General features: G+C 46.5%; 2 protein-coding genes across 6 annotated transcripts in view; one reads left to right on the top strand and one right to left on the bottom strand.

Annotated features, from left to right (window-relative positions):
- Nucleotides 1–19,023, top strand: part of ABHD4 (abhydrolase domain containing 4) — a 35,289-nt gene extending 16,266 nt beyond the window's left edge. For 2 of the 5 annotated variants that reach the window (XM_021099270.1, XM_021099269.1), the window contains exons 3-7: nt 857–1,229; nt 1,383–1,537; nt 3,622–3,733; nt 8,508–8,694; nt 9,656–11,072. In XM_021099270.1, coding sequence (XP_020954929.1) covers nt 857–1,229; nt 1,383–1,537; nt 3,622–3,733; nt 8,508–8,694; nt 9,656–9,745 — 917 coding nt within the window. In that variant the 3' untranslated portion in view covers nt 9,746–11,072. Of the gene's footprint in view, nt 1–856; nt 1,230–1,382; nt 1,538–3,621; nt 3,734–8,507; nt 8,695–9,655; nt 11,074–12,326; nt 12,347–18,472 lie in introns of those variants that run through there. The other 3 variants (XM_005666276.3, XM_005666277.3, XM_021099268.1) reach the window with 3 other exon arrangements.
- On the bottom strand, nt 21,356–23,683 carry LOC100151899 (olfactory receptor 6J1-like). Its single transcript, XM_001924815.3, has one exon. The coding sequence runs from the start codon at nt 23,326–23,328 to the stop codon at nt 22,276–22,278; it is 1,053 nt and encodes a 350-aa protein (XP_001924850.1). The 5' UTR covers nt 23,329–23,683; the 3' UTR covers nt 21,356–22,275.

Below are 27,395 nucleotides of genomic sequence, written 5' to 3'. Positions count from 1 at the left end.
CTTCTGCCCATCAGTCAGCTCCAAATACCTACAAGTACACGAGTGATGGATTCTGGAGCTCTGTGAGGAAAGTGGGGTCCCTGCCTCCCTGGGCACAAAGGGAGCCAGGCAAACAGCCTCAGGGAATAAGATGGCCCCTCTTTTTTTTTTTTGTCGTTTTTTTTTTGTTTTTTTTTTTTTTTTTTTTTTTTTTTTTTTTTTTTTGCTTTTTAGGGCCACATTTGCGGCATATGGAGGTTCCCAGGCTAGGGGTCAAATCAGAGCTACAGCTGCCAGCCTAAGCCACAGCCATAGCAATGCCAGATCCAAGCCACATCTGCAAGCTACACCACAGCTCATAGCTACACCAGATGTGAGCGAGGCCAGGGATCAAACCCGCAACCTCATGATTCCTAGTCAGATTCATTTCCGTTGAGCCACAACAGGAGCTCCGGCCCCTCTTTTTTCTGTCTTTTTAGGGCTAGACCTGTGGCATATGGAGATTCACAGGCTAGGGGTCAGATCAGAGCTGTAGCTACTGGCCTACACCACAGCCACAGCAATGCCTCAGCCTTAACCCACTTAGTGAGGCCAGGGATGGAATCTGCGTTCTCATGGATGCTAGTCAGATTCATTTCTGCTGAGCCACGACGGGAACTCCAAGATGGCCCTTCTCAACACCTACAGACGAGACTGTCTACAAATTGTACTTGGAGTTGAACTCTTAGGCTATATGGTCTGAGTTATAAGAGGCAAGAAAAGGGAGGTCAGGAAGGGCTTGGGGCTGAGAGAGAGCCAAAGAGAAGAGAGTCCAGGCAGAAGAATGATACTGTCAGTACTCAGTCTTATCACTCTGCCCTGGACCCCCTCTCTCCAGGCCTGCAGAACAAGTTCCTGGCCCGATATGTGTCCCTCCCAAACCAGAACAAGATCTGGACGGTGACAGTGAGCCCCGAGCTCAGGGACCGCACCCCGCTGGTGATGGTGCACGGCTTCGGGGGCGGTGTGGGCCTCTGGATCCTCAACATGGATTCACTGAGTGCCCGCCGCACGCTGCACACCTTCGATCTGCTGGGCTTCGGGCGAAGCTCGAGGCCAACATTCCCGAGGGACCCAGAGGGAGCCGAGGACGAGTTTGTGACTTCAATAGAGACATGGCGGGAGACCATGGGGATCCCCAGTATGATCCTCCTGGGGCACAGCCTGGGAGGATTCCTGGCCACCTCCTACTCAATCAAGTACCCTGACAGGTAAGGAGCCACCCACCTCCTTCACAACCCAAACTTGTGCCTTACTGGGAACTTCCAGGTTTTGTTTCTAATAGTTCTCCTCTTCCTGGGCGATTTGAGGGCTATGGAACCTTACAGCAAAGACAACTTGTCTGGTCCTTTTTCCTCCTTCAGAGTTAAACACCTCATTCTGGTGGACCCGTGGGGCTTTCCCCTCCGACCAACTGACCCCAGCGAGATCCGTGCACCCCCAACTTGGGTCAAGGCTGTGGCCTCTGTCCTAGGGCGTTCCAATCCACTGGCTGTTCTTCGAGTAGCTGGGCCCTGGGGTGAGTACCCTGCAGATGGAGAAACTGTTGCAGGAAGAAGGGACCCCCTTCCAGGGCTCGAGAATGGGCTCTTCTCTAACACTTGGAAAGGAATTGTCCAAGGAGACACACGTGCTGACAAAGCAAGAGACTTTATTGGGAAGGGGCACCTGGGCAGAGAGCAGCAGGGTAAGGGGACCCAGGAGAATGGCTCTTCTGTGTGGCTCACTGTCTCAGGTTTTATGGGAATGGGCTCAGTTTCCTGGTTGTCTCCAGCCAATCGTCTTGCTCAGCCTGTGCTTGGTCTGGCTCAGGGTCCTTCTTGGTGGCACCTGCACCTCTCAGCCAAGATGGAGTCCAACGCCAAGGATCCTGGAAGGTTGGCTGTATCCTCCCTCCTATCGGCCCCTCCCAAATTCTCCCCATTAGTCATCAGGGCAGCACCATGTTCCTTATCTGGGCCTCGTGCTGTGAAACAGCTCTTGCAAGTGGCTATTGCCCTTGGCCAAGGTGGGGCAGTTTGGGTCAATGGTCCCCTAACAAAACTATCTCCTCTAAACTGTCCCGTTCTAGAAGCCCCACTCATCTGGACTCTTACCATCCCTACTTATTCATGCAAAATGGGAATAGGCCTAGCACTGTTACTTAAAACTGTTACTCTGGACCAGATGTCTTTGCAGTTTCAGAAGGTTCATTTTTTTTCCTTTATCTGCATGGAAAAAGCTTTCCTGTGCAAGGGATAGATGTAGCAGAACTTCTGCTCTGTGCCTTGGCTAGACCCGGGGAGAGAGAGAGAGGGAGAAAGGGACCGTGAGGTGGCTCTCCCTTTGCTGGGTTTTTATGCTCCATGTGTGAGTTTATGGCAGCCTATTGGTTTCAGCCTGGTAACCACCACTGGATCCCATCTCTGCAGCTCACCCAGCACCTGCAGCCAGGAAAGGTCAGAGTCAGAGCCAGAGCCTCCAACAGAGCCCCGGCCTTCTGACCTCACACTGCCAGCACCCTTCCTTTCAGGGAAGCTTTTTAGTCTGAGAAAGTGAAAAGCATATTTCTGCTACGGAAAAGATCTGTGACCCTCTGTCGTGTACTGATGGCTTATGTATATATAGTGATAGCCAATTTTATGAATTAATTGCCAATGGATGAATAAGAGTTGTCTCTATGCCTTCAAGAGAAACAGAATGGCTCTGGATAAAAGAGAAAAAGGAGCATTTGAGCAGAAGGTAGGAGTTTGGGAAGAAAGGAAGGAAAGCAGTAGACCTGAAGACAAGAGACCAAAGGACAGAGGGCTAACCTTCTTAGGGTTCCCAGCACTGTGGACTCCAGCAGGCCTTCTGTAATCCTTTTCAAAGGAGAGGCCCTGCCCTTACCACTCTAGAAAGTCCAGAAATGAGTGAACGTCAGAGCTAGTATGGCGGGGACTGTTGGCTGGCAGCCATGGAGGAGGGCCAGGGCCCAGGGCATCCTGGCTGTGCCTCCCTCTTACCCCTTGCTTCTCACAAAGAGAGAGCACACCAGTCCAGAGAGAGGAACAGGTCAGGAGTTGACCAGTAGGCCCAATTTTTATAGTCTATTTCAAGTGCCTTACCGCTTGTACGTATACTGTAGAAAGAACAATGAAGGGAACAGATTGCTCTAAAACTGTGCACAGAGTCTGAGATGCCAGTGTTAGGTTTACCTCTTCACTCGTATTCCATTACAGGCCTGAATGAGAGGTTTGAGGGAGGTGATTTCAGAAGAAGAAAAGGCCACGAAGGGTCTCAGGGAGAAAGAGAACATAGCCCAGACATAAAAGCAAAGCATCTCAACCATGGACTCTTATGAGGCTCGTGATCCTTGGAGAAAGAGAACTTGGGACTTCACTGACCTGAAAATAATCTGGTCCCTCAGTGACATTAGACGGTCTCAATTCTTTGGTAACCAACTGACTCTCATTTGTAGCCACCTGGAACTTCCCCAGACTCTTTCTGCCACTATGATGTTAAGTATACAAAGCAAACAAACCTCAGGAGAAATAATGTTTGGTTAAAGTTGTTCACACGTGCACAGGGTGGGAGTCTTTCCTCCCCACCAGCCCGGTCCCTCCCGGTTCTGTCCCCTCCCAGGGCCCGGCCTGGTCCAGCGATTCCGACCGGACTTCAAGCGCAAGTTTGCAGACTTCTTTGAAGATGATACTATATCGGAGTATATCTACCACTGCAATGCACAGAATCCCAGGTGAGGCAGCTCCTGGAGCCAGCTCGGTGTCCATGGGTTTGGAGCTAAAACTCTAGTTGCTGGCAGACTCCAGAACGGTCCCACCATCATTCTGTGCTGTATGTATTTCCTCTCTCTCATCCAGCTGGGGCCACATAGGCATTAGGAGGCTTGATTATTTCAAGAGACTTCCCCAGGAATAGGCACAACGAGATGAAGAAGATAATAGATGAATTAAACATGCCACCCATTTCTAGACAAAGACCCTTGCTCTTAGCCTGACAGGCAAGTGTCTGGAAACATTTGCAAAGATTTTTTTTTCAACTGAAAAAGTGATATGAACATGGTTTTTTGTTGCTGTTTTGTTTTTTGTTTTTTAAAGGGCAGCACCTTCGGCATATGGAAGTTCCCAGACGCCACAGCCACAGCAACACCACCAGATCTGAGCCACATCTGTGACCTACACCACAGCTCATGGCAATGCCGGATCTTTAACCCACTGAGCGAAGCCAGGGATCAAACCTGCATCTTCATGGATACTGGTCAGGTTCATTTCTGCTGAACCACAATGGGAACTCCTGAACATGGTATTTTTAGGAAGAGAGAGAGAGAAAGGGAGAAAAAAGGGGAGAAAGAAAGAGGGAGGGAAGGAGGAAAGGTAGGAAGGAAGGAAGAGAGGGAGGGAGGAAGGAAGAAAGTCTTCTGTCTCAGACCACTTATTCCCAAATGTTCTTGTTTTCTGTATGAGCTATCATGTGACGTTGCTTCAGAGACCCTTCTTCAATATCTTCCTTGGCACACATGTGACTGTATCTCTAGACTGCATTCTTTTTTTTTTTTTTTTTTTTTTTTTGTCTTTTTGCTATTTCTTTGGGCCGCTCCCGTGGCATATGGAGGTTCCCAGGCTAGGGATCGAATCGGAGCTGTAGCCACCGGCCTACAGCTGTAGCCACCGGCCTACGCCAGAACCACAGCAACGCGGGATCCAAGCCGGGTCTGCAACCTATACCACAGCTCACGGCAACGCTGGATCCTTAACGCACTGAGCAAGGGCAGGGGTTGAACCCGCAACCTCATGGTTCCTAGTCGGATTCGTTAACCACTGCGCCACGACGGGAACTCCTAGACTGCTTTCTTTTTTTTTTTTTTCTTTTGGTTTTTAGGACTGCACCTTCAACATATGGAAATGTTCCAAGGCTAGGGATCGAATTGGAGCTATAGCTCCTGGCCTTCACTACAGCCACAGCAATGTGGGATCCAAGCTGCGTCTTCGACCTGCACCACAGCTCATGGCATCGCTGGATCCTTAACCCACTGAGCAAGGCCAGGGATCAAACCCACATCCTCATGGATACTAGTCGGATTCATTTCTGCTGTGCCACAACAAAAACTCCCTCTAGACTACATTCTTTTTTTGTTTTTGTTTTTTGTCTTTTTAGGGCTTGTGGCATATGGAGGTTCTCAGGCTAGGGGTCTAATCGGAGCTGTAGCTGCTGGCCTCCACCACAGCCACAGCAACATGGGAGCTGAGCCGCATCTGCCACCTACACCGCAGCTCAAGGCAATGCCGGATCCTTAACCCACTAAGCGAGGCCAGGGATGGAACCCATAACCTCATGGTTCCTAGTTGGATTCGTTAACCACTGAGCCACAACAGGAACTCCAAGATTACATTCTTAAACATAGAATTGCTGATGGGAAGAGTACACACTTTAAAATTTAATTTTGTGCATCTTGAAATACCATTGGACAGGAATGCCTCCTCTATCTTTTGGAGATTTGGGAGGGTGTCACTAGAATGTCAAGAAGTTTTTATCTATGACAACTCAGGCAGTAGGCCCCACAAGCCTGCTGATCTGCCCCACAAGTCTTGATAACTGGCATCCAGAGCACAGTCAGGGAGGTAATGGTTCCCTTGGGCAGTGCCATGTAAGTGGCTGATACCATGAGGCACCACCTCTGTGGGGGCCTTACCCCAAGCTTCTGGGAGGCATCATCAGGAGCAGAGCACTGCCCTGCCTCATTTCAGACCTGTTCAGCACAAAGCTGTATAGCAGCTGGGGTTTTGCATTCCAGCAGTGCTGTCTGAGCATTAGCCTCAAGGCCAGACAGCTGGAATTCCCATTGTGGCCCAATGGGATTGGCAGTGTCTCTGGAGCACTGGGACACTGGTTTGATCCCCGGCCTGGCACTATGGGTTAAGGATCTGGCATTGCCACAGCTGCAGCGTATTTCTGGCCCAGGAACTCCTCATGCTGTGGCCAAAAAAATGAGGGGTGGGGGAGAAAAAAACCAGACAGCTTTCAGGCAGCGTGGGAACTGTCCATCCAACATTCCTCAGGAGTTCAGCTGATTGAAGGGCTCTGCTTTAGCAGCAGTATGAAACTCAGCTCAACAGTCAAATCAGGTAGCCCCTGCTTCCTGCTCTCGACCCCTCTCAGCCCCCACTGGGCTCAGTGCCAGTCGCACACCCTCTGAGGCCCCGCAGACCCAACCCTAGCCCTTTCCTCTAAGCATTCCCCGGTCCCAGACCTAGTTCTGTATAATGAATGACCTCCCAGTCTAAGCCACAGAATATACAGTCATGAGGAATTCCCTTAGTGGCTGAGCAAATAATGAGCCCAACTAGTATCCATGAGGATAAGGGTTCCATCCCTGGCCTCGCTCAATGGTTAAGGATCTGGCATTGCTTTGAGCTATGGTGTAGGTCTCAGATGCGGCTTGGATCCCATGTGCTGTGACTCTGGCTTAGGCCAGTAGCTACAGCTCCAATTGGACCCCTAGCCTGGGAACTTCCATATGCCGTGGGTATGGCCCTAAAAAGACGAACAAAAAAGAATATAAGTTCACGCTACTCCTGTGGGTCCTGGAGGAAGCAGAAATGACATCAGTGATAACCGGTCCCCTCCCTCCAAACACCACCACTCAAGTTGATATGCCCCTGGGTGTATCCAAGGTATTCACCCTGATGAGAGCTCACGGTCACTCTTATTATTCCCTTGGAAAATATATAATTCAGCCAAAGAAAAATATTTGGGGGGCGGGGTACCTAAACTTAGGGGCTTTGTACATATTTTCATTTTTCATAATAATGTGGGTATAATTCTCCAGTCTGTAGATGAGAAAATTAAGGTGTGTTCTGGTTTCCCGACTTGCTAGGAAAGTGTAACCAGGATTTGAATTCATGTCTCTCTGACACCAGAGTCCATGATTTTTCTACTGTGCTACAATGTCTTAAGGAAGAATTCTGGAGTTCCCTGGTGGCTCAGCAGGTTAGGGATCAGGTGTTGTCACTGCTATGGCTTGGGTCACTGCTGTAGTGCAGGTTTGATTCCCAGCCCAAGAACTTCCACATACCATGGGCATGGCCAAAAAAGAAAAAAAAAAAAGGAAGAATTGTCTTTCTGGTGACCTGTGCAAACTTGGGCTCCTCTTCATCTCAGGGGTGCAGAGGACACTAGGGATATAATGGCTTGAACAGGCTGAGCCTGCTAGGCGGCAATCTCCCCAGCTTCTCCTGCTCCCTGCAAAAACCACAGAGCAGCCTGGACAACAGCTTCCACCTCAGTCTTGCAGACCCCTCAGGGTATGGCCTCAGTTAGCTTTCCCTAAGGAAATGGCCAGGGAACAAAATAGATTAGATCAGCCATTATTGCTTCTCACAAACTCACAAACTGCTGCTCCCCTCCCCTCCCTGAGGATCCTACAAGACTGACCTTTCAGAGTTCCCTTAGTGGCTCAGCAGAAATGAATCTGATTATCATCCATGAGGATGCAGATTTGATCCCTGGCCTCGCTCAGTGGGTTAAGGATCCAGTGTTGCCATGAGCTATGGTCTAGATCACAGATGCCACTCAGATCCAGAATTGCTGTGGCTGTGGCATAGGCAGGCAGCTACAGCTCTGATTCAACCCCTGGCCTGGGAAGCTCCATATGCCACGGGTGTGGCCCTAAAAGACAAAAAAGAAAAAGAAAAAACATTTCACTCCAGTCTCCTCAGCGAGCCCTTTGTGCGCCTGCATTGTTTGCTCTTCAGAGTCCACCTCAAGTGAGCCCCTTGACGGCCTCCTCCAGCCCCAGCAGGCCAAGTGCCTCGCCTGTGTTCTCCTAGAACTTGGTGGGAAATTTGAAGTTAAATGGCTAATCATATAGTTCATTATTTAATGTGGAAAATGTGAGCTCCAAGAGGGCAGGCACTGTCTTGTTCATATGTCACCACAGGTCAGGGATGACACAGAAATACTTGTTGAGTATAGTATAGTAGCCTCTTACGCTCTTGGACAGTTCTTGGTGCCATGGGGTTTTTACAAGTGTGTGACTCCTAAACCTTCTGTGACAGGAGCCTCTGGAGATTCAGTCCTGTCTCCTAATCTTTCCAATATTTAATGAGCCCCGTGTTGGGCTCTGAGAGGAACACAAAGATGATGGAGATACTGCCCCGGCTTCTGAAGAGATGGACAGGGCAACATTTTTTTTTTTTTCTTTTTGGGGCCATACCAGACTAGAAGTCTGGAGGTTCCCAGACTAGGTGTCGAATCAGAGCTGCAGCTGCCAGCCTACACCACAGCCACAGCAACGCTGGATCTGAGGCTACGTCTGTGACCTACACCACAGCTCACCACAACACCAGATCCTTAACCCACTGAGCGGGGTCAGGGTTCACACCCAAGTCTTCATGGATATTAGTCAGACTTGCTTCTGCTGCACCACAACGGCAACTCTTCCCCCCATAAGGTGACATTTTATGCTTCAACATTTACTCTGTTCATTGCTTCACCCTTTTTTGTTTCTTCAGTGGGGAGACAGCATTCAAAGCCATGATGGAGTCCTTCGGCTGGGCCCGGCGCCCCATGTTAGAGCGAATTCACTTGATTCGAAAAGATGTGCCCATCACCATGATCTATGGGGCCAACACCTGGATAGACACTAGCACGGGAAAAAAGGTGAAGCTGCAGCGGCCAGATTCCTATGTCCGAGACCTGGTAAGTTGGCCATCCGAGGATCAAGTCTGAGGTGGCAATACTCTGCACTGGGTCAGCACGTGTTGACTGACTCAGCATGACTGAGAGTTGGGGTAGTGAAAGGTGATGGGGGAGTCGGGCCAGGGGAAGGTTGAGATACAGCAGTGGGTTTGAAAGGGCTGGCTCTCTGTAATATCATAACTGCAGGAGGGGTCCTTATTTCTTTATAGCCCATTCAGCTAAAAGACAGGTAAATCTTGTCTGTCAGGCACAGACATCTGGCTGTCCCTCTACCCCCTACAAGTGCCACCTAAAACCAGAGATGGGAGCACTAAAGGCTGCATAAGGCCTTCCTGCCACACTCCTGCCCCTCCCTTTTTCTTACCCCTTGTACCCTCCTTTGCTCATCAATGTGCTTAATTAGGCTGGTGCCCATGGACCCTGGTCTTCCAGGCTTGTGGATGACCTGAGCAGGTCTGCGGCAGGACGGGTGTGGAAGGAAAGATACAGTCAGGGGCCGGAGGGGAAGTAGGATGAAATATCAGGATTCACTGGCTCCACAGGGAAGTGCCAAGATCAGGGAGAAAGGTGGTCTGTTGTCTCAGATAAAATAAGTGCTCAGGAGTTCCCATTGTGGCTCAGCTGGTTAAGGACCCAGTGTTGTCTCTGTGAGCATGCAGGTGCGATCCCTGGCCTCACTCAGTGGGTTATGGATCCAGCATTGACACAAGCTACAGCATGGGTCGCAGATGCCGCTCAGATCCTATGTAGCTGTGGCATATGCCAGCAGCAGCGCAGGTTCAACCCCTAGCCTGGGAACTTCCATATGCTGCATGTGTGGCTGAAAAAAGAAAACGGTTTTTAAAAAAAAGGTGCTGGAGGGCGACAGGAAGCAAATTCAAGGGGGAAGGAAATGGTGTGACAGCTTTCCAGTGCCTGGAGTAAAGGACCATCCTGCCCCCGCGGGGTCCTCTCCCCGCAGGAGATCGAGGGTGCCTCGCACCATGTGTACGCAGACCAGCCTCACATCTTCAACGCGGTGGTGGAGGAGATCTGCGACTCGGTTGATTGAGCTGCTCTCCCTACAGGCCGAGGAGAAAGCCAGCGAGTCGCTCTCCCCTCCCTGTCTCCTTACTCACCCCTCTGTCCTTTCCTCACCCACTAACACGTGCCAGCCAGGCAGAGTCTTGGGCTGTCCCCAGGGCAGGGCCACAGAAGAAAAGCACTCCTGACCCCAGGCACAGGGCTGGAGGCAAAAGCCACAAGAGGCCTTGAGCTCCCCACTCTGGGAAGAACATAAAGGGTTGCAGAGTGCCACCCCATTCTCTCCAAGCCAAGTGTTACCCAGGTGGTGGTCATGAAGGGATCATCCCAAGCCACTGCCCCCGCTTCCTCCCCCGCCAAAGGGAGGGGGGCGCTGCTCCTGCGTCTCAGCGGCCTTCCCCAGTTCTACGGTGTGCAGGAGGAGAAGCTTCATGCTGGAACATCTTCCACCTCCATCACCCCGTGACCCCCATCCCATGCCAGCTCCATCCAGAGCCTTGACCTGCAGACTTCCCTCCCATGACCTAAGAGGTCATATCCAAAGCCCTCGGTAACCACAGAGGCACAGAGCAGGGCAGGGCAGGGCATGGCTGGTCCATGGTGAGACAGCTCTGTTCCAGGAGAGCCTGTTAGCTAAGGTTTGAGGCAAGCACCATTGCCAAGGGGCTGGTCCCAGTCCTGGCCAAGGCTAGGCCCAACCCTGCCCCACATTCCAGCCTCATTGTACAGGGATGCTGTATTCCTGCCCTGTGCCTCAGGCCTGGCTGCCTAAGCTGGGGACACTCAAGTGCTTCCTTCCCTGCCCCCTCTTCCTCCCACTGGGAGGCCTCTGGGCCACCCTCTGTGCCTTGGGCCCTGAAGCCCCACCCCTAGTACTGAGAAAGGTGGCCCCTGGTGGAGAGAAGGGAAAGGCCCTTCACGTCTGGGCATGTCTGGATCCCATCCTCTCTAATATTCGCTGGGTTTTTCTACCTGCCCCTGGAACTGAGGCCCACGAGAGCCTCTGCCCAGGGTCCAGTGGGGAGCCTCCAGCCAGCAGTTTCCTGTCCTCCTCAGCCACAGGATGGTCCTCACTGCCTGGCCCTCCATCCCTGCCACCTGTCCCCCTGGTCTCCAGCTCATCCCACCCTCGACCTACCTGTCACTCTTTCCCAGGGGCTGGATCCAGGTGCTGCTCTGAGGTTCTGGGCAGTAGGCTGGGCCTGGCCTCAGAACCAGGGCAGCTCCTGCCTTCTCCTTCCCTTTTGTAAAGCCAACCCTTTCACCAGAATAGTATTAACTCCTGGTGCTTTGTACTACTGGTCCAGCTGCCTTGGGCTCCTTTTCTATATTAATAAAGAAATGAGTCAAAAGTGCCAGTGGTGGTGACATTTAATATTGCTCAGACAAGAGTGCTGAAGATGGTGCTGAATTCACAACAGCTCCCATGACACCCAAGTCACAGGAGGGGGCCCTGAGAGGTACCCGCTCACAGGCCACTCCCCCTCCCGTTTAGTGCAGCATCTAACCTTAGACCCAGTCCATTCAGTATATCTGGGTGAAGTCTAACCATGGTATCTGCGCGCGCATGTGCGCGCGCGCGCGCACACACACACACACACACACACACACATACACACCATCTGATTTGGGTATTCCTAACAATCCCAGGGCTGGGACTAAGAAATCACTGTGAACATACCACCCAATCAGCATCTTTCCTGCTGAGTTCTAAGGATTTATGGTAACAGTTCACACTGTAAACTCAGGCTCCTCAAAGACCTAGCAGTTTTCAAGGAGAGATTCCACAGATAGACATAAAGGGCTGTGACTAACTCAAGACCCAGAAGGTCTTACACGGTTCAGCGGCTAGCAGGAAATGTGCTAAATATAACTTCCTCCTTGGGGATAGACACCAAAAGATGTGTGCTAAAAATGCACTCTGATGTCATTGCCAAAGGGTGATGAAATCTTCATACCTCTCTCCATTCTGGCATGTCACACTGTGAGCCCACAGCTGCAGTTACAGGTTGTGACCAGATAGAAAATAACTCTATTGGTTGATGACAGAGTCCAGTGAACGGTACAGTGGTACAAGACATTACTTTTCTCATGTGACCTGTCAGTTCACACTGAGTCCTCCTTAGATGGGCTCTGGAGTGTCCTTTTTCTTTGCTTGCCCTCTTCTCCCCTCCCCCAGCATCCTGGGCTGTCTGGCAGAAGCAAGTGAGACACTTGAGATTCTTTTTTTTCTTTTTAGGGCCGTACCTGCTGCACGTGGAAGTTCCCAGGCTAGGGGTTGAATCAGAGCTGTAGCTGTCGGCCTACACCACAGCCACAGCAACGAAGCATCTGAGCCACAGCAATGCCGGATCGTTAACCTACTGAGCAGGGCCCGGGATTGAACCCGTGTTCTCATGGATACTAGTCGGGTTCTTTACCACTGAGCCACAGTGGGAACTCCAACACTTAAGATTTTGAGGTTCAATTCCAACCCCATCCCGGTGAAATAGCTCAAAACAAACCATTTCTTCACTTGTTCATGTTGACCATTTTTCATAGCATAAGTTCAGCATCATTACACTAGAAAAGACTTTGTCTTTATCCTACCAAACATCACTCTTCCCTAGGGTTGAAGAAGAAAGACAATCTCAGCTTGACACTTGCAAGAATAATGAATTCCTAGACAGAATACTAAGGAGGAGTCATTGATGTCAACAGATGCACAGAGCCCTCCCCCAACCCAGGAAGACAAGACCCCATTCTCTTGGTTGCTGACTCTGTAAAGGGGTGGGAGGAGCCACTACAGACCTGGCCTTGCTAATGGGGCTCCTTCCTCCAGTGTGTTCTGAAGCCTAATGGAGAATCTGTTATGATTAGGCAGTCCCATATTTCAGTTCATACACGTGGGAACAAGTTACATAACCAGAAGAAACATGGGACAAAGAAGACTCTGGAGAACATGGGGTGATGGGTGATATTTTCATCTCCTCAGAGCGAAGAGTCTGACTTTGGAAAAGAAAGGGCACGAGGCTGATACCTGACAATGGATGTAGTATCGGAGTGACTTAGCTCAAAAAGTTTATGGACCTCTGATAAATTATAAAGTAACTAAGTAAAAAAATGGGCGTCATATACTTCCCGGAAAAGGAAAAGTGTCCGGTTAATGTAATATATGTGATACATGCTAAACCATGTATCACAGCGGTGGTTTCCTACACAGATCTCTAGGCTGGAGCTGATCCATCCCAAAGGATTTCTGGCTTGCAATGAAATAGCATTTTTCAAATGTTTTTTAATTCTGAAATTGTCCTTTGTTAACCCTATCAAGGTTAAACTGTGTTCTTTTACAAGGAGATGTTGACATTCTAAGACTGTTTGGGGTAGGAGGGAATGTCATTTCCTTTCTGCCAAACACATCAATTTCAGGGATTTTTCTCTGTAGTTAATTTTAATAAAATCCTAAAATCTGGGAGTTCCCGTCATGGCACAGCGGAAATGAATCCAACCAGGAACCATGAGACTTCCATCTCTGGCCTCGCTCAGTGGGTTAAGGATCCAGCGTTGCCCTGGTCTGTGGTGTAGGTCGCAGATGCAGCTCCAATCCTGCATTGCTGTGGCTGTGACATAGGCTGTCAGCTGCAGCTCTGATTCAACCCTTAGCCTGGGAACCTCCATATGCTGAGGGTATGGCTGTAAAAAGCAAAAAAGCAAAAAGAAAAAAAAAAGAAAGCTCTGGTAGGAGTTACAGAATAGGTGTTAAGATAAAAGGAGGACACAGGTGATGCTTTGTAAGTTCAGATTGTGAAACTGTCCCAAGGCAGGAGATGGTGGTGCCAGAGGTCCCAGCATCCGGGCATCAAGTCCAGGTCTCCCTCTGCTGGAAGCAGAGCATCTAGGAAATTCTTGCCCTACTGACAGTTTCACTTACTAGAAAGTTTTTTTTAAAAAAACTGAATTATAATTGACACACAATATTTATCACTTTCAGGTGTACAAAGTAATGACATTTTTATACATTATGTAATGACCACCATGACAAGCCTAGTAATCATCTGTCACCATACACACTTATTCCAGTGTTATTGACTATAGTCCCTTTGCTGTATGTTCCATCTTCAGGACATTTTAATTTAATTTAATTTAATTTTTATTTAAAAAAATTTTTTAGGGCCACACCCGTGGCATATGGAAGTTCCCAGGCTAGGGGTCAAATCAAAGCCGTAGCCCCTGGCCCACGCCACAGCCACAGCAACTGGGGAATGAAGCCTTGTTTGCAACCTACACCACAGTTCACAACAATGCCAGGTCCTTAACCCACTGAGGGATGCCAGGGATCAAACCCGAATCCTCATGGATACTAGTCAGATTTGTTTATGTTGCACCACAACAGGAACTCCACAACTTATTTATTTTATAACTGGAAATTTGTACCTCTTAATTCCCTTCTGTCTCTTCTGGAAACAGTTCTCTACGAGTCTGTTTCTGTTTTGTTGTCTCTTTCTGGATGTTGAAGAAAGATGGTCAGATAGACTTTTACAGATTTCAGGAAGGCAGATTTCAAAATGTTCCAAAGAAAACTTACCTAAGGGGCTCAAAAGGGACAACGAGTTCTCCAATGTGAAGATCCAACAGTTTTTTGTTTTTTTTTTTTCTCCAAAATGCTGAGGAAGAAAAGCTCCTTTACCAATCAGAAAATAGCTGCACTAGTTGTCTTCTGAAACAATCAAACTAGGGACAGGGACAAATGTCAAATCTCTTACATTAAAAAATGAAACAGTAAGTTCAAGTCATGGCTCAGCAGGTTATGAATCCGACTAGTATGCATGAGGATGTGGGGTGGATCCCTGGCCTTGCTCAGTGGCTTAAAGATCTGGCAATGCGGTGAGCTGTGGCGTAGGTCCCAAATGCCACTCGGATCCCACATTGCTGTGGCTGCAGTATAGGCCAGCAGCTGTGGTATAGGCCAGCAGCTGTAGCTCCGATTGGACCCCTAGCCTGGGAACCTCCACATGTTGCAGGTACGGCCCTAAAAAGACAAAAAAAAAAAAAAAAAAAGAACCAAACAAGTAAAGCAAGGGCAGTTCATGTGACAGTGTTAAACCAATATAAAGGTTTTAGAAGACAGGAAGCTATTTGAAGCAGCAAAGGATGAAGCTGCCAAAATAAAACGAACACAGTGTTAGGTCCCATTCCTTGCATTCCTAGGTAAACACAGTGGTTCCACTGAATGCTGATCTGAGCAGAAGTTCAATTCTGAGCATATTTTCCTTAATTTTTCGTGAACAAATGTTTTTGTTATAGAAAAATAAGAAGAAAAGGGACTTTTAAAAATCATCCAAAACTACACTACCCAGAAATAACCATGTTAAATATTTTGAATATATGTGTATGTATATGTGTATTCTGTCTATATCAATAAATATAGAATCTAAAAAATACAATCACCCCTCAGTATCTGTGGGGGATACTGGACCCCCCACAGATACCCAGATCTGAGGATGCTCAAGTTCCCTGTATGAAATGGTGTCATATTTGTATATAGCCTACACACCCTCCTTTATACTTTAAATCCTCTCTAGATTACTTGTAAGACCTAGTACAATGCAAATCCTATATAAATAGTTGCCTCCACACAGCAAATTCAAGTTTTGCTTTTTGGAAATTTCTGTAATTTTTTTTCCAAATACTTTCAATCGTGGATGCAGAACCCTTGGAGGACTGAATGTATATTAATATGCTTTTTTATTTGTTTGTTTTCTTTTTTTACAGCCTCACCTGTGGCACATGGAAGTTACCAGCCTAGAGGATGAATTGGAGCTGCAGCTGCCAGCCTACGCCAGAGCCACAGCAACACTGAATCCAAGCCATATCTGTGACCTATGCTGCAGGTTGTGGCAACACCAGTTACTACTTTTTTATAGACAATTTAACAGAATCTACCAAAATAATCTGCTGAAATCTAAAATGGACAAACACTATAAGCCATGAGTACTAATTTGAATATATGCCAATAAGTTTTAGTAACATTAACAAAATGCTAGAAATCTCAGTGCCCACTGGTTATAAAAGCGACATCTAAAAAGTTTTATAGGCGTTCCTGTCGTGGCTCAGTGGTTAACCAATCTGACTAGCATCCATGAGGACACAGGTTCAATCCCTGGCCTCAATCAGTGGGTTAAGGATCCTGCATCGCCATGAGCTGTGGTGTAGGTTGCAGATGTGGCTCAGATCCTGTGTTGCTGTGGCTGTAGTGTAGGCCAGCAAATGTAGCTCAGATTCGACCCCTAGCCTGGAAACCTTCATATGCCATGGGTGTGGTCCTAAAAAAAATTTTTATAGGTATTAAATAGAAAGATATTTTAAAATATTAAGTTGCAGACTATTCACATAAGTCCATCCATCCCATTTTTGTAAAACGAAAGTTACATGTAGATGAATAAAAATGTGTATGTTCTATAAGTATAAACTGTTTAATTAACAATGTTTGGAGTTCCTGCTATGGTGCAGTGGGTTAAGAATCTGACTGCTGAGGCTCAGGTTCGACCCCTGGCCCAGCACAGAAAGTTAAAGGATCTGGTGTTGCCACAGCTGTGGTATAGGTCACAGCTGCGGCTGGGATACATTCCCTGGCCCAGGAATTTCCATATGCCGAGGGTGTGACCCTTAAAAAAAACTACAAACAGTGTTTGCTGCTGCAGAGTAGAATTGGCTGGTAGTTTCTGTCAGCGTCAGGGTAAGCTCCCTCAGACAGGAGTCAAGGTGTGCTCACCTTGCTTCATAAATGGTCCAGTGCAAACATTTACCTGTAGTCGACAAACTTGTGGAAGCAAAAGGCATTGCAGGAGTGGGTTCCCAGAGGACTATATCAGGACAAATGCAAATAAAGCAAGAGCTTAACTCTCTCTGTGGAAAATAAGGGAGAATCCCCTCCCTTCTCCTTTTTCTTAGACATTTACTTTAGAAAACTTGGAAGTTCTGTGTCTGCTCCTTGAAAAGTATATAAATCTTAAGGCTCATGATATGTATATAAATGTATATAAATCTTAAATATATATAACCATTAGATTTAAAAATCTAAATCAAGAGTTCAAATTTAAAACGGAGCCACAGATTTAGTGGCTCAGCACGTGAAGGATCCAGCTTTGCCAGTGCAGCAGCTCAGGTGAGTGCTGTGGCACGGGTTCAGTCCTTGGCCCAGGAATTTCCAAGTGCTGAGAGTGTGGCCAAAAAAGAAAAAAAAAATCTAAATCGGCCTCTGGCCAGCTTTGTGACCCTCCCGGTTTGTCCTTCTTAAGGACCTGGGAACCATCTCTTTGAAGTGGAATCAAGGAAGAGAACACCCCTCTCTCTCAACTTCTTCATGAGGGCAGAAACCCAGTTTGATGCATGCCTCCCTCCCAAACTACCTTCTGTCCCAAAGATATGAGATAAAGCCAGTTAGCTAACAGATGGTGACCTCCAATACCAAGTGAAGTTAGGATGAACTACACATGACAAATGGTATATATAGTCAAGTCCTCTTATTCAAGGATTAGTTATTTATCTTGACAAAATGTATGCCACCCATTGTATATGGTCTTATAAAAGGGTGAGATTTCTTCCATCTTTGCAGTCTCTTTAGAGGATTGCCTGTGTCAACAAAAAAATTAATCAGTTGATCTAAGAAATATAAAATTTTATTAGAACCAAATTTGAGGATTATAACTTGGGAAGAGCATCTCAGATAGCTCTGAGAACTATTCCACCCAATGGAAGTCAAGGCACAGTTATAAAAGATTTTTGAGACAGTGCATTACATTTAAAGAGGCTGTACATTAAATGATGTATTATTGACAGTATACCTAATTCAGATCTAAATGTTAGCATGGTGGGTCATGTGACCCCTTTCAAGATCAAGAAGGATGGTTATCTTTTAAGGAGCATCCTGTTGATGCTAGAAGAACAGTGCTCTTTATGGTTGAGCAGGAATTTCTGCTAATGGGGAGATTTGGTCAATGAGTAATGCAGAAATACAGTGCACAGTCGGGGAGAGAGAGGAGGCCAAAGGGCAGAGAAGAATTTTGAGGTGGGGGAGGATCTTGGGGTTGTTTTTTGGCCATGACCACAGCATGTAGAAGTTCCCTGGGCTAGGGATCAAACTTGAGCCACAGCAGTGACAACGCCAAGTCCTTAACTGATAGGCCCCCAGGGAACTTATGTTTGAACTTTTCTTGTCTTGCCATAACATATGAATTTTACTTCACACCTGTGTCGCTCTACATATTCTGGTTTAGAGCATCTTCAATAGTAAATATGTTTTCTCTCTTCTGTCTTTGTGGAGAGGTTTTTTTGGGTTTGGCAGATTTTGTTTTCAATTACATTTCCCCCACAGCTGCCAAGTGTTGTAGGGCTGTGGAAAAGGGAATGGGGAGCCTGGCAAGAGTGAAGCCATCTTGCTGCCCCCGTCCATCATGGTGAACTTGAGGTGACCCATGTGAGGGCTCTGAGAAAAGCAAAGTCATTAAGACTCGAGAAACTCCCGGCCCCGTTGTTCTCAAGTTATTCAAAATAGCTAGATTGTACTTGAGGTTAGTCATTAAAGTAACAATATAAGACCTTCTGTACAGCTATACATCTTTCTGTATCCTGCATGTAACTAAAGGTTAATGTAGCATGTTAGACAGGTAAGCAAGCACTATAAATGTATCTCCCCCTTTCTGTTCAGGGTCCATGACTGGGAAGCGATTCCCTGTGGACCACCAGCGTAATAAAACTGCTCTCTATCTTCCTACAGTGTCCTCTGAGGTGATTTCTGGGAATTCTACAACAGTGTCAAACATTTTTGGAGGCCTGGGAATGCCTCAGGTACTACCTGCTGCAGCCAGGAGCACCCCTGTGGGAGGATACAGATACATTAGGAGAAGGAAGTCACATCACAGACTAGAGATGTCTGCTGGGACCCGCTTGGACATGCTACCCCAAACCACAGGCTCTCTAGGACCAGATGGCAGGCCATCTTTACTTTTCTGTCTTCTGGGAAAGGGGAAAAGCTACTTCTCATTTGGCCTTGCAAATGGAATGAGCATAAAGGTAGGAGTAGGTACAGATCGGCTAAGGTGATTTTCAAGCAGGAAAACTGTCTTTGTTTGTCCTCATCCCCACATCTTAATCCATTACCATTCTCTGACCACGCCCACCCCTCACCTTCCCACCAAGGCCAGAGGGCAAGCTGGGGCCATCAGGCTTTTTCCTCCCCCATTTCTTTTCAAACCTCCTATCTGAGGGGCTGAACTTATTTAAATGTAAATAAGTCAAGCTATGATTTGCATTTTAAAAAAGGACTATTGTACTTTGCTGTACAGCAGAAAATGGCACCACATTGTAAATCAACTATACTTCAATAAAACTTAAAAAATGGAAAAATAGAATGAGAGATAGAAAAAAAATTAAAAGGACTATTGCTACACTGAACCTAATTTTCAATTAGAAAATATATACTGAGCATGTCTAGTGTGAAAACACTTGATGATGAAAAAACTTCATCAATAGTCAATCTCAGAAATAAATGGAAAATTTTATTCGAGCCAACCTAAGGATTATAACCAGGGAGAGAGTCTTTTGGAAAGCTCTGAGGCCTCTTCTGCCCGTAGAGGTTGAAGAATATTTAATGCAAGTTTTTGAGATAAAAGGTTACCCATCAAATGCTTATACATCAAAGTAACATACTGACAGTTTACACAGTCCAACAAAGACCCACTAGAGGATTAAGGAATGTTATCTCTTAAGGAGTTACCTTGCAGAAATGGCTTTTTTTGGTGAGTAGACATTGCTGTGTCTTCTAAGAGGATCTAATTAATGTAGAATGCAGATGCACAATGCACACTAAAGATGGGGGAGCAGGGGTTCAAATGGCAGAAAAAAATGACGATGGTTAAAGTTTTCTTGTCCTGCCTTTAAAATAATTTGTTTCGGAGTTCCCGTCGTGGCTCAGTGGTTAACGAATCCGACTAGGAAGCATGAGGTTGCTGGTTTGATCCCTGGCCTTGCTCATTGGGTTAAGGATCCAGCGTTGCCGTGAAGCTGTGGTGTAGCTTGCAGACACGGCTTGGATCCCGAGTTGCTGTGTCTCTGGTGTAGGCCAGCGGCAACAGCTCCGATTGGACCCCTAGCCTGGGAACCTCCATATGCCATAGGTGCGGCCCTAGAAATGGCAAAAAGTCAAATAAAATAAAATAAAATAAAATAAAATAAAATAATTTGTTTCATCACACTGATACAGGTTCCTAGGAGAAAAAGGGTAGGGGACAAGCATACCAAGCATAAAAAAGATGAGGAGGCCTAGAAGGAGGTGACTTCTACAGGCTGAAAACAGAAGAGCTTGGCCAAAGATTCCCAATAGGAACTTGGAAATTTGGAGGAATTTTTTTGCTGCTCTTAAGTCCAGTCAGTGGTTTAAAAGAGTTCCCGGGGCTAGGAAAGAAGGTCAATGGAGGGGTCATGGATTTCCAGATGTTTTCAGGGAAACATTTCTGCCAGAGGGGACAAGGATCTGAGGCCCTCAGTGCCCTCCAGGGAAGAAGAGCAGCCTAGCTTCCTTCTCTCCATAATCTGATCCATGACACTTGGGCGCGCTCTCGCTCTCTCTTTTCTGTTTTGGCCGCCCCGTAGTGATAGGGTTGGAGTAGGCACCGGTAGTTGTAGAAATCCCAATAAGGGACAATGGATAGAGAAGGAAACCTACGGGACTTTGGGAGATCACTGTAAGTTAATAATTGCTCAAGAGGGTCATCAGAACAAGGCAGGCTTGCTTGACTAGTGGAGGTGAGAGCTATGCTTTGCATCATTGGGTGGGGAATGGGGCGAGGCCTGCATTCAAGTTCAGACCAGGGGCAGGAGTTTGAGGGCTTCCTTTTGCTGATTTGAATAAGAACCATGTCCATCCTAGTTTGACCTTATAGGGTCAAATACTCTCTTAACAGATACCAAGGAGGAGCTACCACTCCAAGAAAAAGAAAGAGGTGGTCTTTTCCGACCCACCACTCCCCTTGGATGATAAAACTATAACCCACCTAATCCTCAGGACAGAGCCTCCTTATCTGCCAGCTTGCATCTCTCACCAGGGTCCTCTCTTAATATATCTATTTCTTGCCTATCACTTTGTCTCTCGCCGAATTCCTTCAATGCAGAGGCATGAAGATCCTGAACTTCAGTAAGTCCAGACACCGGGTGAATGATTCTAATTTGTTTGTTTGTTTTTTAGGGCTGCACCCGAGGCATATGAAGTTCCCAGACTAGGCGTCGAACTGGAGCTGCAGCTGCTGGCCACAGCCAGAGCCACAGAAACTCATCTGTGATCCAAGCCTCATCTGTGAACTACACCACAGCTCACGGCAACACCAGATCCTAACCCACTGAGGAAGTCCAGGGATTGAACCCAAATCCTCATGGATCCTAGTCAGGTTTGTTAACCGCTGAGCCACAAAGGGAACCCCTGACTCTAATTTAAAATTGTGGGTTCAAGTCCCAATCTGGGTTTTGCCTGGGTTCAGGACATTGGTGCTGTCCATTTCAGTGGCATAAGGAGTTCCTGGGCCAGAGATCAGATCTGAGCCACAATTGTAACCTACACCATGGCTGTGCCATGGCCGGATCCTTTAACCCACTCTGTGGCCCAGGAATTGAACCTGTGTCCCTGAGCTCCAGAGATGCCACCGATCACATTGTGCCACAGCAGGAATTCCTACTCTTGTCTCTTTAATCTCATGAAAAACTGGGCCTTAGAGTTCAGATGCTTTGCCAGATGTACTGCAGCAGGCAGCTGCCTCTACTGCCAGGGATCCCATGGGCAGGCCCCAAAAGCCAAAGGGTCTAAACCTTGGAGCCTGGGTCACTTAAAGAAGAAGAGTCTTGGAAACATGTGAGACCTCATTTCTATAGTTCTCACTCCAGGCTTGAGAACCAGCTAAACTCTGCTTACCTGAGCTGGCCTTTCATCATCTGTTACTGATGGGATCTGGTTGTTTGCTTTGGAAGGATCATCCATCTACTTAAACTTTAAAATGTTACATCAGAACTTCCAATGCTCTAAGAACCTAGACACTAAATACACAATTGGACCACAGTCACATCGTACTTGACAGTAGAACTCTGATCCAGAAACACTAAAGCAACCAAGCAGAGAGCCGATCTACAGCCTCTGTAGCAGTCAGCCCAGAATGGTCAGGATGTGGTCTGAACTGCCAATATCCCTATTTTTTTTTTTGCTCCACTCCCTTTCCCCTCCCCCACATTTTTTCCAACTCAGGACTAATCCGAGAAAGCCAAATATGCTCCCCAAACCAATCACAAAGGAGGCTTGATTCTAGTTAGCCCACCTCCAGTTCCCCAGCTTCCCTAGGCCAAAACCCTCCAATGAGAGCACACCGGAGCCTTACCCTCTTCTGTTACAAAACCTCCCAACTCCCCACCTGCCTTTGAGTCTCTGCCAAACACTAATGATGGTGGCCAAGTCCCTTGCTGTGGCCAGTTCTGGATAAATAGCCTCTGTTCTCATTTAGGTGGTCTTTGTTTATTTCCCCAGCACTCTGGTCTTCTCTTTTAATACTGGGAATTTGCACAAAGGGCACATGATAGCGAAGAGGAAGAGCAATTAGTCCCTCCTCTGCGGTCTTTGTTGGAAGACAATCTGCTCCTCGGCATTGTCCTCATCCTCTTTTCCAAAACTCCCTGAGCCCTGACCCACACATCCTTAAGGACCCCCAACACCGTGTCATTCCTGAGAGTGTATATAAAGGGGTTGAGGAATGGAGCCACCACACTGCTCAGGACTGAGGGGATCTTGTTGATCTCCAGGTACTCTTTCTGGGAGGGAGTCACATAAATAAACACCGTGATGCTGCTGGAAATCACAACTATGGTCAGGTGGGAAGCACAGGTGTTGAAGGCCTTTTTCCTTCCACTGGCAGAAGGAATGCGCACTATTGTCAGGATGATGGACGTATAGGAATAGGCCACAAGGACTATGCAACAGAGGATAACTATGGATGAAAGCATGAAATCCATCAGCTCAATGGCAGAGGTGTCTGCACAGGCCAGGGCCAGCAAGGGCCCACTGTCACAGAAGAAGTGGTTAATGACATTGGAGCCACAGAAGGGCAGCTGGGAGATGAGGATGGTTGGAAAGAGCACGGATAGAAAGCCTCCCATCCAAGAGAACACAACAGTCCCAGTGCAGACAGCAGGTCTCATGATGGAGCTGTACCGCAGCGGGTAGCAGATGGCGGCATAGCGGTCATAGGACATGACTGTCAGCAGGAGAAACTCCACCGTGCCCAGGAAGAAGTAGAAATAGCACTGGGTGATACAGCCAGCAAAGGAGATGGTTTTATCCCCAGATCCTAAGTTGGCCAACACTTTTGGAGAAATGACGGAGGTGAAGAGGATGTCCAGGATGGAGAGGTTGCACAGGAAGAAGTACATGGGTGTGTGGAGGCGGGAGTAGGACAGCACAATGGAGATGATCAGCAGGTTGCCCAGGAGCGTCAGCAGGAACGTGGGCAGCAGCAGCACCAGGAACAGCACCTCCATCCACCGGCTGAGAGGAAATCCCAGCAAAATAAACTCCGTCACCCCAGCAGTCTGATTCTCCATGGGCTCAGCAGCCAGGCTCAATTTCTCTAATGGAACAAAGGGAGAGGATACTCAGGATAGTGTTCAGTGTATGAAGCCCCCTGGCTGTTCACTAGAAAAATACAAATATAGGCATGCTAATCCAGATTAGACATGAAAGCCAGAGTTAACTTGATTTTAAATTATTTGCCTATCGAGGCGGGAAAAAAATTTTTTTTAAATGATAATATTCACTATTAGCAAGGGCACCAGTCCTGAGACCTCACTATCACATAGTTCATATGAACTTCCTCAAACATAAGTTAGCAATTTGTATCAAATATCTTAAAACTGGAGTTCCCGTTGTGGCTCTGCAGTAACCAAACCAACTAATATCCACGAGGACAAGGGTTTGATCCCTGGCTTCACTTGGTGGGTTAAGGATCTGGCATTGCTATGGCTATGGTATAGACCAGCAGCTGCAGCTCTGATACAACCCCTAGCCGGGGAACCTCCATAAGCCACAGGTACAGCCCTAAAAAGATAAAAGACGAAAAAAATTGAGCAAATCCTTAGACTTAGAAACCCTACTTCCACCCTGAGGAAATAATCATGGATATTTTGCCACAGGAACATTTACCACAAATTTGCTTATAATAATGAAAATTTGGCATCAAATTTAGATATCCAAAAATTGGGGCTGAAATATGTAAATTATAGAACGTCTAAACAATAACGTATCATGCAGTCTTTGTATTTTGTATTTTAGGAGTTTCTGTTGTGGCTCAGTGGGTTAAGAACCCAGCATAGGAGTTCCCGTCGTGGCGCAGTGGTTAACGAATCCGACTAGGAACCATGAAGTTGCGGGTTCGGTCCCTGCCCTTGCTCAGTGGGTTAACGATCCGGCGTTGCCGTGAGCTGTGGTGTAGGTTGCAGACGCGGCTCGGATCCCGCCATTGCTGTGGCTCTGGTGTAGGCCGGTGGCTACAGCTCCGATTCAACCCCTAGCCTGGGAATCTCCATATGCCGCGGGAGCGGCCCAAGAAATAGCAAAAAAAGACAAAAAAAGGAGTTCCCGTCGTGGCGCAGTGGTTAACGAATCCGACTAGGAACCATGAAGTTGCGGGTTCGGTCCCTGCCCTTGCTCAGTGGGTTAACGATCCGGCGTTGCCGTGAGCTGTGGTGTAGGTTGCAGACGCGGCTCGGATCCCGCGTTGCTGTGGCTCTGGCGTAGGCTGGTGGCTACAGCTCCGATTCAACCCCTAGCCTGGGAACCTCCATATGCCGCGGGAGCGGCCCAAGAAATAGCAACAACAACAACAACAACAAAAGACAAAAAGACCAAAAAAAAAGAAAAAAGAAAAAAAAAGAAAAAAAGAACCCAGCATAGATAGAGTCCATGAGGATACAGATTCAATCCCTGGCCTCACTCACTGGCCTGAGGATCTGCAAGCTGTGGTGTAGGTAGCAGCTGATCCCACTTTGCTGCAGCTATGGTGTAGGCCAGCAGCTGCAGCTCTGATTTGACCCCTGGCCCGGAAACTTCCAGATACTGCAGGTGTGGCTGCAAAAAGAAAAAAAAATTGTATTTTAGGAGTTCCCCACTGGCTCACCAAGTTAAGGATCTGGCATTGTCATTGCTGTGGCTCTGGTTATTGCTGTGGCTCTGGTCCAGTCCCTGACCTGGGAACTTCTGCATGGCACAGGTACAACCAAAAAAAATTTGTATTTTACACCATTAAATAATGCCAAAGTATTCACGATGTATTATTATTATTATTAGGAGTTTTTTAAAAAAGCAAGTTATAAACTAGTAGTAACGTCATGTTCACATTTCGAAAGTAAAATGGAAATCAGCAAAAGTCCTAGAATAATCAAGACATTGTTGAAGAGAATGTGAGGACTTTCCCAAGCAGATATCAAGACATAAAATGAGAGTGATTAAGGCAAGAGGATACGGGCGCAAATATACACAAAATGACCATGGAACAAAATAGCTCCAAACAGCCCCACACAAATATGAAACAGTGATATATATCACAAGTGAAAGGAAGCTGGTTCTGCTGGTTGTCCATATGGGCTAAAAGTAAAATTGGATTCCCTACCTCACATCAGACAATCCACTCCAAATAGAGAAAAATAAAAATAAAATAAAAATAAAAACTTCTAGAAGAAAACATAAGCGAATATTGCTTTGGGCCTTAGAGTATAAAAGAATTTACTAAAGAAGATCAAAAAAGTGCTAAATAAAAATGAAAATATTGAGGAGTTCCCACTGTGGACAGTGGGTAAAAGATCTGCCTTTGCTGCTGCTGTGATATAAGTTGCAGCTATGAACTGGATTTGATCCCTGGCCTGGGAACTTCCATATGCCATGGATGTGGCCAAAAGAGAAAAAGAGAGAGAGAATATTGATAAATTAAGCCACGTTAAAATTAAGAATTTCTATTTATTAAAAAAAAAAGTAAAATAAACTTAAAGGCAAATCAGAAACAGGGAGAACATATTTGTAACACAAATACTGGACAAATGTTTAGTATCTATAATATATAATCAATATATTGATTTTTACAAAGCAATAAGAAATAGATAAGCAAGCAAATAGAAAAATGGGCCATCACTGCAGCACTATATACAATAGCCAAGACATGGAAACAACCTAAATGTCCATTGACAGAGGAGTGGATAAAGAAGATATGGTACATAAACACAATGGAATATTATACAGCCATTAAAAGGAAAGAAATAATGGCATTTATAGCAACATGAATGAACCTAGAAGTTATGCTCAGTGAAGTCAGTCATACAATGAGACACCAACATCAAATGCTATCTCTTACGAGTGGAATCTAAAAAAAGACACAATGAATTTATTTGCAGAATAGATACCAACTCACAGATTTTGAAAAACTTATGGTTTCCAAATGAGACAGGTTTGGGGGTGGGGGGATGCCCTGAGGGTTTGGGATGGAAATGCTGTACAATTTGGTTGTGATGGTTGTTGTACAACTATAAATGTAATGAAATTCACTGAGTAATTAAGAAAAAGAAGAAAAGAAAAATAAATGGGCCCAACGTTTGACCTGAATTACATTCAAGAGGAAAGAAATAGAGCCAGTAAATTAAGCCAATAAATACAGCCAATAAATGCTTGATCTCATTTTGTAATTTGGCAAATTCAAATTAAGACAATAACAAAATACTATTTTATACCCCCATCTTGAAAAAAATAGAAATATGATAAAAATAAGTGTTGGAGAGACTGTGGAGCCATAGAAATTCTTTATACTTCCAGCAGTGGTATCAGCTTAATTCTATTTCTATATAGAAAAACTTTCACACATGCACCAGAAGACAGATAAGACTGTTCACAGGAGAGGCAGGGGTGGAGAAAGAGAAAGAGAGAGGTGAGGGAAAGAGGGAAGAAAGGAAGGAAGGAGGGAGAGAGGGAAGGAAGGAAAAGGAGAGAGGAAGGAAGGAAGAGGTAAGGGGGGAAGGAAAGAAAGACAGAGAACAAATACGTAGTGATAAGACCACAGAATGGAATGTTATACAACAATGAAATGAATGAACTACAGCTCAATCAATAATAAAGATGAATTTTAGAAACATTAGAAACAGGCAATTACAAAGAATTTCACACAGTAAGATTTTTTTTTTTCTGGCTAGGCCCACGGCATGAGGAAGTTCCTGGTCCAGAAATCTAATCCACACCACAGCTGTGACTTGAGCCGCATCAATGAAAATGCCAGATCCTTAACTGGCTGTGCCACCATGAAACTCTAAGATTTTTTATTTTTTATTTATTTTTATGTTTTGCTTTTTAGGGCTGCACCATGGCATATGGAGGTTCCCAGGCTAGGGGTTGAATTGGAGCAATAGCTGCCAGCCTAGGCCAGAGCCACAGCAACACCAGATCCTGCGACCTACACCACAGCTCACAGCAACGCTGGATCCTAACCCACTGAGAGAGGCCAGGGATCGAAACCGCAACCTCATGGTTCGATTGGTTTCTGCTGCACCACAACAGGAACTCCCAAGTATTCCTTTTATAATTAAAAAAAGTTAGAGTTATAAAAGGAAATATTGATTACTGATTGTGTGTTATG

Source organism: Sus scrofa, chromosome 7 (assembly GCF_000003025.6).
Source record: "Sus scrofa isolate TJ Tabasco breed Duroc chromosome 7, Sscrofa11.1, whole genome shotgun sequence".
NCBI lineage: Eukaryota > Metazoa > Chordata > Mammalia > Artiodactyla > Suidae > Sus > Sus scrofa.
This window is presented reverse-complemented; position numbering and strand designations above follow the sequence as displayed.